At 49.3% G+C, this 12,516-nt stretch overlaps 1 protein-coding gene across 4 annotated transcripts in view; it reads left to right on the top strand.

Moving 5' to 3' along the window:
- Positions 1-12,516, top strand: part of Rabep2 (rabaptin, RAB GTPase binding effector protein 2) — a 15,957-nt gene continuing 3,441 nt past the window's right edge. The window contains exons 1-7 of one of the 4 annotated variants that reach the window (XR_013044838.1): positions 1-391; positions 805-1,014; positions 7,211-7,368; positions 9,354-9,464; positions 9,555-9,899; positions 10,314-10,409; positions 10,508-10,606. Coding sequence is in view for 2 of the 4 variants with exons in the window: in XM_015998910.3 (XP_015854396.1) it covers positions 364-424; positions 805-1,014; positions 7,211-7,368; positions 9,354-9,464; positions 9,555-9,899; positions 10,314-10,409; positions 10,508-10,606 (1,080 nt within the window). In the remaining 2 variants the exon portion in view is untranslated. Of the gene's footprint in view, positions 425-804; positions 1,015-7,210; positions 7,369-9,353; positions 9,465-9,554; positions 9,900-10,313; positions 10,410-10,507; positions 10,607-12,516 lie in introns of all 4 variants that reach the window. The other 3 variants (XR_013044837.1, XM_015998910.3, XM_006980381.4) reach the window with 3 other exon arrangements.

The following is a 12,516-nucleotide window of genomic DNA, read 5'->3' on the forward strand; positions in this document are numbered from 1 at the left end:
GGAAGGGCGGCCGAGCGGAGGGGAGGGGGAGGCCGCGTCCTCCAGGGCTTAGGCCCGGCGTCGCAGGACGTAGTGGAGTCTTGGGAGACGCCAGGGAAGACTGCGGCAGATCCGGAGCCGTCGGGTCTCCCAGGGGGCGAGGGAGCGGGGGGACGCGAGCGCGCGACCCGAGAGAGGCGGGACCCAAGCCCCGCAGCCACGCGAACGCCTTCGGCGTCTCTCGGCACTACGCCCACCTCCACCTCCGCCGCCCCTGGGACCCGATCCGGAAACAGCCGAGCGGATCCGGAAACAACCGAGCGGACCCGGAAGCGGGAGTGCCATCGCCAGAGAGTGCGGGAATCCGCCGTTTGGGCTGAGACGATGGCAGCAGCTGCGCCGGCAGCCCTAGGTGAGGACCGGCGGCGCGGGCGGCCAGGGGTCGGTGCGTGAGGGCGCCGCCATGCACGTGGGTAGCAGGAGACCGGGGGCGGGGCCGAATGCGGCGGCGGGCGGCAGCCGGCCAGGCGGAGGCTTGGGAAGGGGGCGGGGCACGGCGCCCGCCAGGGTGGGCGGGGTCCTGGCCATGGGCGTGGCCTGAGGGTTGAGCAGGTAAGAGGTGGGGAGGAGCTTAGGAAAGGGGGCGGGGCCACTGGAAGGAATTGGACAGTCGAGCTAAGTACACTATTTAGAGGCGGGAAGGGGCAGGGCCGGTGGGTCGAGTGGGTCGAGGCGAGGGCTGATGAAGTCTGGGACTGGGTGGCCTGAAGTGTAAAGAGACCTGCGAACTATGGGAAGAAAGGTTGGTCCCTGTCTCCCCCACAGCGCTGCATCCCCAGCCCCAAGATGGGCAAAAGGATGCGTCCGAGTCAAGTGAGCTCGGACGGCTTCGTGCCGAACTGGCCAGTGCACTGGCAGAAATGGAAACCATGAAGGCTGTAGCGGAGGTGAGCGAGAGCACCAAGGCGGAGGCGGTGGCCGCAGTGCAGAGACAGTGCCAAGAGGAGGTGGCTTCCCTGCAGGCCATCCTGAAAGGTGAGGAACCCATCCCCAATACACCCACCTCCCAGCCTGTCAACCTCTGCCCCTCCAACAGAGAGTACTGTAGATGTAACCAACCGTCTTATTAAATAAGAAACACAGAAACAATGTAAAAGAGAGAGCCAGAAGTCAGAGCTCAGAGCTAAAATCTCACCCTTCCTCCTGCTGTCCCAGCTTCGCGAAAAGAGACCTACTTCCTGTCGGTTCGTTTTTTTATAGTATGTTGTTCTGCCTTCTCATTGGTTGTAAACCCAAACACATGACTGCCTCGTCACTGTCTGAATGTACAGCCCCCTAGGTCTTAAAGGCATATGTCTCCAATGCTGACTGTATCCCTGAACACACAGAGATCTTATGGGATTAAAGGCGTGTGCCACCACCGCCACACTCTTGCTATGGCTCTAATAGCTCTGACCCCCAGACAACTTTATTTATTAACATACAATCAAAATAATATTTCAGTACAATTAGATTACCACCACAGAGTACAGAACGAGAAAGGCTTCAGGTGAGCTTCATGTCGCTCAGCAGAGGGAAGTCTGTGTCCCGGTTTGAGGAGAAACACGAGTGTTGTCACATCAGCTCTTGTCGGCCACAGCTAGGTGTAGCACTCACCTTTTCCCATTCCCTCATGGCTGCCATTTCTCACCCTTGAGGATGTCAAATCAGCCCCGGATATGAGCCAGAAACTTGTCATTTCCCTCAGGGCCTCAGGGCTCTAGACCCAGCCTGTTCTGAGTTTGGTCCTGTGCTTTCCTTCCAAAGCACCCGCTCAGCACCCTACGCAAACACATGCATCTCCTTCCTTTTCTTCCTCTGCCTCGTGGCCTCTGTGGATTGATAGACACCAGCTATCTTGGTCCTAGGTTCCTCGCCTTTTCCTCTTCTCCACCCTTCTCTGGGCTGAGGCCAGAGTCCCTTCAAGGATGGCAGACCTGCCCTTACTCTGTGTCCTGGCAGTAGTGTTACTATGGCCAGTTCTATTGATCTGCTGCCCCAGTCTCTTACAGATCTCCCTCTGTGGTCTGCCCTTGACCTTGGCTTCCAGAGTAAACTGCCAAAAATTCTCATCTCACCCTACCAGGCATGGCAGTTTATCTGTAACCCCAGCTCTGGAGGTTGGAGGTTGACATATCCCTAGAAGCTCGCTGGCCAGCCAGTCTAGCCAAGATGGAGAGCTCCAAAGTCAGTGGAGACCCTATCTCAAAAAATAAGGTAGAGAGCAACTAAAGAGAACACCTGATTTTGACCTCTGGCTTGTGTGAATGTGCACACTGTAAATGTTCCAGCTAGGATGAAAAGGTATCCTGGCAGTCGGGAGCCAAGGAATACCAGAAAGTCATTGTAGGCATAGCTGCTTACAGCTCTGCTCCAGGTGAAGGGTTCCCGGATGCAAGTGTAACAACTCTGCTCCAGCAGGGGAGGGTTTCCCCAGCAAAGTTGTTACAGCTCTGCTCACGAAGGGAAAATTTCCCCAGCGAAAGTGTTACAGCTCTGCTCTGCTCCTACGGAAGTTGTTAGAACTCGGCTCAGGTGCCCCGAATGCAACAACTCGGCTCCACTAGAGGAAAGTATCCCTAGCAAAAGTGTTACAGTTCCGCTCTGCTCTGCTTCTGCAAAAATTGTTACAGCTCTGCTCCCTAAGGGAAAGTGTTACAGCTCTGCTCCCTAAGGAAAGTTTCCCCAGCGAAAGTGTCACAGTTCTGCTCTGCTCCCGTGACAATTGTTACAGCTGGGCTCTGCTCGGAAAACTGTCACACTGCACAACAAACCTCACTCAGAAGATTTATTGGGAAGGAAGAATCCAGGAGGGTGGCTGCCTCCTGTAAGAACTGTAGCAAACTGAAGAGGGCCACAGACCTCATATAGGATTGGGGGGCGGGAGGTCCTTAGGATTAGTGGATTTTTGTGGCCTGATTCTGGGACAAGCTCAGGGATTGGTGGGATTTCAATCCTTGGTCCTGGGGTCAAGTCAAAGTCAGGGTGTTTTTTTTCCTTGGCTCCTTTTTATCCTATACACACACCAAAGGAAAAGGTATATCCTAAGTTATAACCATGGCTTCTCTTTATTGAGCACTTACAACATGCCAGACACAGAGCTAAATGCTCTATAATGTAATTTTTTTGTTTCTTTTACTTTTATTAGTTAATTTTTTGAGACAAGGTCCAGGCTGGTTTCAAACTGCATGTAAACTTTTTCCTCTTTTTTTTTTAAATTTAAAATTAGGGGTGTGTGTGTGTGTGTGTGTGTGTGTGTAAGAGAGAGAGAGAGATGTGGGGGTGTCATCCATGCTGTGCTGCACATGTCGGCTCAGAGGACAACTTTATGGATTCAGTTCTCTCCTTCCACCTTTATGTGGGCTCCAGATACTGAACTCAGTCATCAGCCTTTCATGACAAGCGCCTTTAACCACTGAATCATCCCGATGACCTTCCGCCTGTGGTCTTCCTTCTCCATGTGCTGGGATGCAGGCCTGCACTACCACTCCTGGTTTTATGCAGTCCTGGGAATCTGACCCAGGGCTTTGTGCTGGGGAAGTACTCCACCCCCCAGCCAGATCCCCAGCCCTATTTTTGTTGTTGTTGTTGTTGTTGTTGTTTTGTTTTGTTTTGTTTTTTTCCTTTTTTTTTTTTTTTTTTTTTGGTTTTTCAAGACAGGGTTTCTCTTGTGTAGCTTTGCGCCTTTCCTGGAACTCACTTGGTAGCCCAGGCTGGCCTCGAACTCACAGAGATCCGCCTGGCTCTGCCTCCCGAGTGCTGGGATTAAAGGCGTGCGCCACCACCGCCCGGCTTTGTTTTTTTCCTGGCAGGATCTTACACTGTAACCCAAGCTAGCCAGGAATTCATTTTATAGTCCAGCATAGCCTTGAACTCAAGGTAACCCTCCTGCTTCAGCCTCCTAGGTACTAGAGTTCTGGGTAGGAGCTACCATCCTTGGCTGTGTTTAATCCTCCTAACAAACTCTTGGAAGCAGGAGTTAATATCTGACTCTTTTACAGACAAAGCACAGAAGCACAGACAGGCTCACTTGCATGGAGTGATAGAACCACATAGCAGCAGATCTGAACCCAGGCAGTCTGGCGACTTCTGTATCTAATGCTAGTTCATGTTCAGATAATGCCCTGGGGCCAGTGAGGTAGCCCTGTGGGTAAAGCTTGATGACTTGAGTACAATCCCTGCAACCCACAAGGGAGAAGGAGAAAGCCAGCTCCTCAGGTGTGCTCTGACCTCTGCCCCTTACTGCAGAAACCAGAGAACCTGCCTGAACATGGTAGACGGCCATAAATAAATTCAAAATAAATAAAGGAGCCAAGCATGGTGATACATGTCTCGAGTCCCAGTACTTGGGAAGCAGAGGCAGGGAGATATCTTTGAGTTCCAGGCTAACCTGGTCTATATAGTCAATTCCAGAGCTACACAGTCAGACACTGTTTCAAAAAAATAAACATTGGCTAGGCATGGTAACACACACCTATAATCCTAGCAGTTAGGAAGAGGAGTCTGAAGGATCTCTGCTTTGAAAAACACACACACACACACACACACACACACACACACAAAATAAATGAGTAAGTAGCTGAGAAAAAACAAAATGTTAATGTCTACTTGACACCACCTCCACATGCCGAAAATCTATAGCTTAATTTTCAGACCTCTTAGTTTGGCTTTCAAAGCCTTGAGAGCCACGTGGCTTCACTTTTGCACCCTTCCCTACATCCTTTGTGCTCCCTTATATTTGGGCTCTTCTGGTGAGCCAGCATGTCGAGACACAACAGCCCATGCTGACCCTGTTGTCTGTCTTCCATCCCTTATCTCTAGCCAGCACCCCTTCCTGGCCAGGCTCACAGGACACCATTCCTTCTTCTGGGATCCATAGTTTGGAGAGTGGACCACAGCCTTGTTATTGTCATGGTTATCTTCACTGAGCCGTGAGCGCCAGGTGGTGGGCCTGTGTGATTAACTGCTGTATCTACAGAGCCTAAAGTAAATATTCATCACTATTATCAAATATTGATTGTTTGAGACATGTTAATAGGAATATATATTAGGTCTTCAGCATTGGTTATGCAAATAACTGGGCAATCTGTGTTTGTGCAGATCAGATTTTTCCTTTTTTCTGTATGCGTTTGTACAAGTTTGTATGTGTGTACTTGTATACAGTTGTGCATACATGTGCACACTTCCATGTGAAAGCCAGAGGTCAGTGTAGGCGTCTCCTCGGTTGTCCTCCACCTTACTTTTACTTATTCATTTGTTGGTTTACTTGTTTTGAGGCAGGGTCTCTTACTGAATCTGGAGCTCACGATTCAGCCTGGCTGACTGGCCAGCGACCCTGTCTCTGCCTCCTCACCACTGGGGTCACAGGCACGTGCTGTTGTGCATCTTTGTTTTTTTAGCCTTTGTTTATATTTTATGTGTATGGGTGTTTGGCCTGAATGTATGTCTGTACTGCTGCACACAGTGCCTTTAGAGGCCACAAGAGGGTGTTGAATGCTTTGGAACTGAGTTACACATGGTTGTGAGCAGCATGTGGGTGCTGGGAATTGAACCCTGAGTTCCCTAGAAGAGCAGCCACTGAGCTCTGTTTTTTTGTTTTGTTTTTTTTTTAATATGGATACCTGAGATTTGAACTTAGGACTTCATACATGCTAAGCACTTTACCAACTGAGCCACCTTCAGCCCTACATTTGTGATATTTTTAGCTTAGTTTTATTTGTTTGACACCAGGTTTCACTATGTATCTTAGGCTACCCTCAATCCTCCTGCCTCGACCTCCCAAACACCAAGATTCCTGCCCTACCATAGAGGTTTGCTGTTGTTGTCTTATTTCTGTTTTGTTTTGTTTTTGAGACGGACTATTTCTGCACAGCCCTGGCTGTCTTGGAACTCACTGTGTAGATCGTGCTGGCCTTCAACTCACAGAGATCCACCTGCCTCTGCCTTTTGAATGCTAGGATTAAAGGGTGTGCCACCATGCCCAGCTTTTGGCTACCATAATTGATTCTTCAGTGGTACAGTTTACCACTGCATAAGTCACAGAGAAAGTGACAATTTCCATAATAAGAATTCCAATTTGCTGGGTGGTAGCGCACAGCTTTAATCACAGTAATCGGGAGGCAGAGGCAGGTAGATCTCTGTGAGTTCACGGCCAGCCTAGTCTACAGAGTGAATTCTAGGACAGCCAGAGCTACACAGAGAAACCCTGTCTAAATAAATAAATACATAGATAAATAAATAAATAAATAGAAATTCTAGCCCATACTGCAGTCAGAGTCTGCAGTTTCTGTCACAGGGTACATAAACAGGACCTTGGACTGTATTTGACTTGTCTTAAGGTCCAGGTCCTGTTTTAGCCACAAAATCAAGATAATATCACACTGTGCTTGAGAGGGAAGATACACTTCCTTCTGTTGGCTGTTTGGAAATTGTCGGTCACCATTCTGCCCAAGTTGGCAGTCTCACGAGGCATCATTTAGCCAGCTCTCCCATTCACTCCGACCTGCGGGCTGTGTCTCGTGTCTCATGACATTCAGTCTGTCCTTGACTGTTTTTGGCTTTCCCTGTGTCTAAGCAAAGCACGATGATCTGTTTCTTTGTGAGATTTTTGTGAGATTTTTGTGAGGTAATCTTTGTGAGATTACCTCCTGGCAAAATGGAGGACTCACATTTGAGTGAATTTATGTATTATGAATGATGTGAAAGGAATACTTTCAGTTTTCTTTTCTGCATGCACCCAAACAGTTTCCTATTAAATGACTTTTCGCCTTGGGTTTTGGGGGATTTGGGTTTTGTTGTGTTTGCTGTGCTGGGACGGGAGTGGGTTCTGTTTTTGTTCTTAGCCCTTATGATATCTTACTTCCTTTGTTTTTACTAATAACAGGGCCTCATACTTGCCTGATTTTAGTAAAAATATCCTGGGGCCAGTTCCTCAGTTGGAATGTATCTGAGCAGCATACTGTGCAGTTGGTCCTTATTGTATGTCAGATGGTTGACACCTTCCTTAGATCGTCTCACTTCATCCTGAAACCCCCCGGGGTCAGACACACTCCCTCTTGCTCCCGAGGACACTGGTACACAGAGGTGCCAAGGTCTTGCCCAGGTCCATTTCTGCCCAGCTCACCGTGGTAACTGCTGCAGTTGACCACCTTGGAGAGAGCAGGCACCAAACGCCCACCCTCCCCTCCCACAGACTCCATCAGCAGCTACGAGACGCAGATAGCAGCCCTGAAACAGGAGCGGCAGCAGCAGCAGCAGGACTCCGAGGAGAAGGATCGAGAGCTGGGCCACCTCAAGCAGCTGCTGGCCCGGGCCCACCCCCTGGACTCCTTGGAGAAGCAAATGGAAAAGGTTGGAGTGGGACGGACCGCCTGTCCCCGGGGTTTGGAACAATAGTGATTGTTGGTGTCTCATAGCCTGTCATTGGACACAGTAATGACTCCAGGTAGACACTGAGCCTCTCCATTGTTGAGTGCTTAGCACGATCCTTGCCAGAAGTGACCAAGTTTATTTACCTCTAGAAACAAGGTCAGTCATGTGGAGGAAGGAAACTAACCCTTTCTGTGCTGGACACTGCTGAGTGCTCAACAGTGTCAACTGTCCTTGTACTTGGTCCCTAAGGTATAATGCCTCCTTTATTGTTCCTGTCATTAATAACAATAGGAAAATGGGTGTGGTGACAGGTACTGATAGTCCCAGCTCTTTGGGAGGCTGAGGCAGGAGGATGGCTTGAGCCCAGGGCTTCAAGACAGCTTGGGTAACATAGTAAGAACCAGGATCTTGCTGTGTAGCCCAGGCTGGCCTTGAACTTGCCAAAGGCCGGCCTCCTGCTTCAGCTCCTGAGTGCTGGGATTTATAAGCATGCACATCCATAGCCAGTTAGAAACCTGAAAAAGGTGTGTGTGTGTGTGTGTATGTGTGTACAAGTGTGTACTATATATATATATATATATATATATATATATATATATATATATATATATATATATGTACATGATAGGCAAGAACTCTCTATATTTTTAATACCTCCACGTGGTGGTATATACCTATAATCCAGCCCCTGGGGAAGCTGGGCAGAAGAATTACGAGTTTGAGGCTGGCCTCGGGGTACTTAGTAGCCCTTCCACCAAAGAGATAATGAAAACAATTAAATTTTAGGACGTGTGTATTTCCATATGCTTGCTCGTTACGAGCAGTATGCATTCTTACCTTATTTGATCTTCGCAGAAGCTCTGTGAGGCCGGTAATTAGATCTCTAGGAAACAAGAGCTAGAGTCCATTTCCCACTCGTGAAAACAAAGGTCAAACAGGAGCTCAGGGCCAGAGCTGTGGTCAGTCTCTGGAGTGCTTGCCTAGCGTGTGTGAAGCCCTGGGTTCAGTCCCAGGGCTGAATAACACCGGGCATGGTGGCACATGTCTGTGCTGGCACTGTGGAAGGATCAGAAACTCAGGCTCACAACCATCTATAATGAGATCTGGTGCCCTCTTCTGGTGTGCAGACATACATACAAACAGAACACTGTATACATAATAAATAAATCAATCTTAAAAAAAAAAAACTTAGTTTCCAGATGTCTGACACATCTGTTCTTATTTAAAAAAAAAAAAAAAAAAAGAGTACTTGCTACTCTTCCAGAGGATCCAGGTTCAGTTCCCTGAACCTACTTGATGGCTCATAGCTGTCTGTAACTCTAGTTCCAGAGGACCAGACGCCCTTTTCTGGTTTCTCAATGTACCAGATGATGCACACAACGTATGTACATATGCCAGCAAAACATGCATAAACATAAGATAAAATACTTAATTTTTTTTTTTAAAAAAAAAAAAAAGAAAATAAAAGAAACCTAGGCTTCTGTACTGCTTTTGACTGTAGCTGGTAGATTGCCTCACGGTCCAAGATGATTGCTTGAATGCCAGGCATCACATCCCCATTCAGTCAGCAAGGAGTTATAAAGAAAGACACAGCTTCCTTTAAGGAACTGACCTGTAAATTCACATATTACACATGTGCTTACATCTCATTAGCTAGAACTACGTTGTGTGATCACCTTTAGTTCCAGAGAAGCTGAGAGATGTAGATGGTAATAGAGAACCGAGACCACGTACCCAGTTGAAAACCGGAGGAGGTCCTATGGTATAAAAAGATGTATGTCGGGACGAAGAATGAGTGGACAGGAGGAAGCTAGTCACGGCCTTGGGCCCCTTTCCCTGGAAGCACTTAGAGCAAGTGTTCTGGAATCTTGTGGGTGGGCATAACCTTCAGGGAGGATTAGAACAGTTGGTGGCCATCATTCAGGAGGGAGGGTCTGTCACTGCCCAATGCCCCATCCCTCCAGGCCCATGAAGACTCAGAGAAGCTCCGGGAAATTGTGTTACCCATGGAGCAGGAGATCGCGGAGCTGAAAGTGAAGCTGCTGAGGGCGGAAGAGCTGATCCAGGAGATCCAGGTGAGGGTAAGGGGGGACACCAGGGGTGCTGAGGGAAAAAGGGGTGCCGGGGACACTGGCTGCCAGCCGCTTCCCTCCCACTTTCCCTAGAGACGACCAAAGCAGCCTGCCTCCCTGCACGGCTCCACGGAGCTGCTTCCACTATCAAGGAACCCCTCGCCTCCGCTGGAACCCTCGGAGGAGCCAGGTGGAGATGCAGGCTCGGCGGCGGAGGCCTTTGCCCACAACTGTGACGACAGTGCCTCCATCTCTTCCTTCTCCCTCGGAGGGGCGGCCAGTGGTACCTCCCTGCGAGGCACCCAGGGCCTAAGCCCTGAGCAGGAAGAGACGGCTTCTCTGGTGTCCACGGGCACTCTGGTCCCTGAGGGCATCTATCTACCCCCTCCTGGGTACCAGCTTGTTCCAGATAGCCAGTGGGAGCAGCTGCAGGTAGAGGTGAGTGGACCCCTTCATATGTATGAGGTCTGCACTAAAGCCACAGTGGGCAGGCCAGTGTGGGAGAGAGGTCCCCTCCCGGCAAAGGAAGTTGGGCAGAGCATGGGTAGGGATGCTGTAGAAGATAATGTGGTGAGAAATGCCCAGAACAAAACTGAAAAGGGGTGGGGTATGGCTCCGTGGTAGAGCACTTCCTAGCCTGTGCAGGACTCTGGATTCAGCCCACAGCACTGGGGGGAGAAAAGAAGAAGAAATTTTAAGTAGCCCAGAAGATGGCAGCAGAGATGGCAGGAAGTAAACCGTATCTCTCCACTTTGGAGGCTCGGCCTGACCTAGGGATCATGGGGAAGGGAAGAATAGGCATAATCCCCTCCAGCAGAGCTGAAAGACAAGTCTGGGGTCTCCGTCTGGCAGGGGCGGCGGCTGCAGAAGGACCTGGAAAGTGTCAGCCGTGAGCGGGATGAGCTGCAAGAGGGGCTGAGGCGGAGCAATGAGGACTGTGCCAAGCAAGTAAGTGCAGCCTCGTTTCCGGGGCCACCCGCACCCCCTCCCCCCTTCTCCCCCCCCACCCCCAGCATCCCTCTTATTTTACCCTCCTCCCTCCTTAGATGCAGGTGCTCCTGGCCCAGGTCCAGAACTCAGAGCAACTGCTTCGGACTCTGCAAGGGACCGTGAGCCAGGCCCAAGAACGCGTGCAGCTGCAGATGGTGAGTGCCGTGTCTGGGGTAAGAGGTCAGGACCACTTGGGGCCCTGGAGGGCATGGAAAGCCAAGTATCAGCCCCGCCCTCCACCCAGCTGCTCTCACTAGGTGAGGAAGCCTTTGGGGGTGGCCTGACTGTGGCCAGAGCTATGTAATCTTGAACTAAGCCCACAACCTTAGAATGTACTCCTTACCCATCTGTAAACTGAGCTAATGCGATCCAGTCTGCAGAATCAGGACTGAAAGCAAATCACACACTGACCAGTTCCGCCCAAAAGTACGCAAGATCTGTGTGGTCAGACATCCTGCTTTTAAAGAGAAGCCAGAGATCTGGAAATGTGTATATTGACTCCCAGTTTTAAAGTTGGCAATTACATGGGGCTGGAGAGGTGGCTCAGAGGTTAAGAACACTAGCTGCTCTTCCATAGGTCTTTAGTTCAAGTCCCAGCTACCATATGGTGGCTCACAACCATCCATAGTGGGATCTGATGCCCTCTTCTGGTACAAAGGCATACATGCAGATAGAGAACTCATATACATACATACATACATACATACATACATACATACATACATGGAACAAAAAGGCATACATGCAGATAGAGAACTCATATACATACATACATACATACATACATAAATAAATAAATAAATATTTAAGAGAGTAAATAAAGTTGGCAATTACTTTGGCACTTAAAAAAGCATGTTTGAGCCGGGTGGTGGTGGCACATGCCTTTAATCCTAGCACTCGGGAGGCTGAGTCAGGTGGATCTCTGTGAGTTTGAGGCCAGCCTGGTCTACAAAGTGAGTTCCAGGAAAGGCGCAAAGCTACACAGAGAAACCCTGTCTCGAAAAACCAAAAAAAAAAAAAAAAAAGCATGTTTGGGGGGCTAGCAAGATGGTTCAAGCTGGGTGGTGGTGGCGCATGCCTTTAATCCCAGCATGTAGGAGGCAGAGCCAGGTGGATCTCTATGAGTTCAAGGCCAGCCTGGGCTACAGAGTGAGTTCCAGGAAAGGACAAAGCTACACAGAGAAACCCTGTCTCGAAAAAGAAAAGAAAAGATGGTTCAAGTGGGTAAAGCACTTGCCCCAAAGCCTGACGCCCCAAGTGTGATCACCAGGACCCATGTGGAATGTGAGAACTGACTTGGAAAGTTGTCCTCTGACCTCCACACGTTTCTGTGTGCACATTCTAAGTCAGGTGCGAGCCCAGCAGACAGGAGTTTGAGACAGGAGGATCATGAGTTTGAGGTTAGCCTGGATGATACACTACACAACACACACACACACACACACACACACACAATGTAATAAAAATAAATTTTAAAAACATATTGCAGAACTGTGCTTGTCTGGCATGCACAGAGCCCTGGGTTCAATGCCCAGCACCATGTAAACCGACCAGGTATAGTGGCACATGCATGTACTCCCAGCACTCGGGAGGTGGAGGCAGAAGGGTCTGGAGATATAGACAGGGTTTCTCAATGTAACAGGCCTGGCTGTCCTGGTACTCACTTGGTAGACCAGGCTGGCCTCGGACTCACAGAGATCCACCTGCCTCTGCCTCCCAAGTGCTGGGATTAAAGATGTACACCACCACACCAGGCTGAAATAAATCTTTTTTTAAAAAAATACACCATCTAAGTGAAATACCCACAGTGGGCTGTGGATGCCAGTGTGTCAGCAGGGACAGAATCTGAAGAGCTTAGAGCCAGAGAGGGCAATAAAGAGTTTCTTTCTTCTTGAGCCAGTCAGTGATGGTACACGCCTTTAATCCCAGCACTCGGGGCAGAGGCAGGCAGTGAGTTAGAGGCCAGCCTGGTCTACAGAGTGAGTTCCAGGACAGCCAGGACTACACAGAAAAACCTTATCTCAAAAAACCAAAAAAAAAAAAAAAAAAAAGCTTTCGTTTTTTT

The sequence above is a fragment of the Peromyscus maniculatus genome, chromosome 1 (assembly GCF_049852395.1).
Source record: "Peromyscus maniculatus bairdii isolate BWxNUB_F1_BW_parent chromosome 1, HU_Pman_BW_mat_3.1, whole genome shotgun sequence".
NCBI classification, from domain to species: domain Eukaryota; kingdom Metazoa; phylum Chordata; class Mammalia; order Rodentia; family Cricetidae; genus Peromyscus; species Peromyscus maniculatus.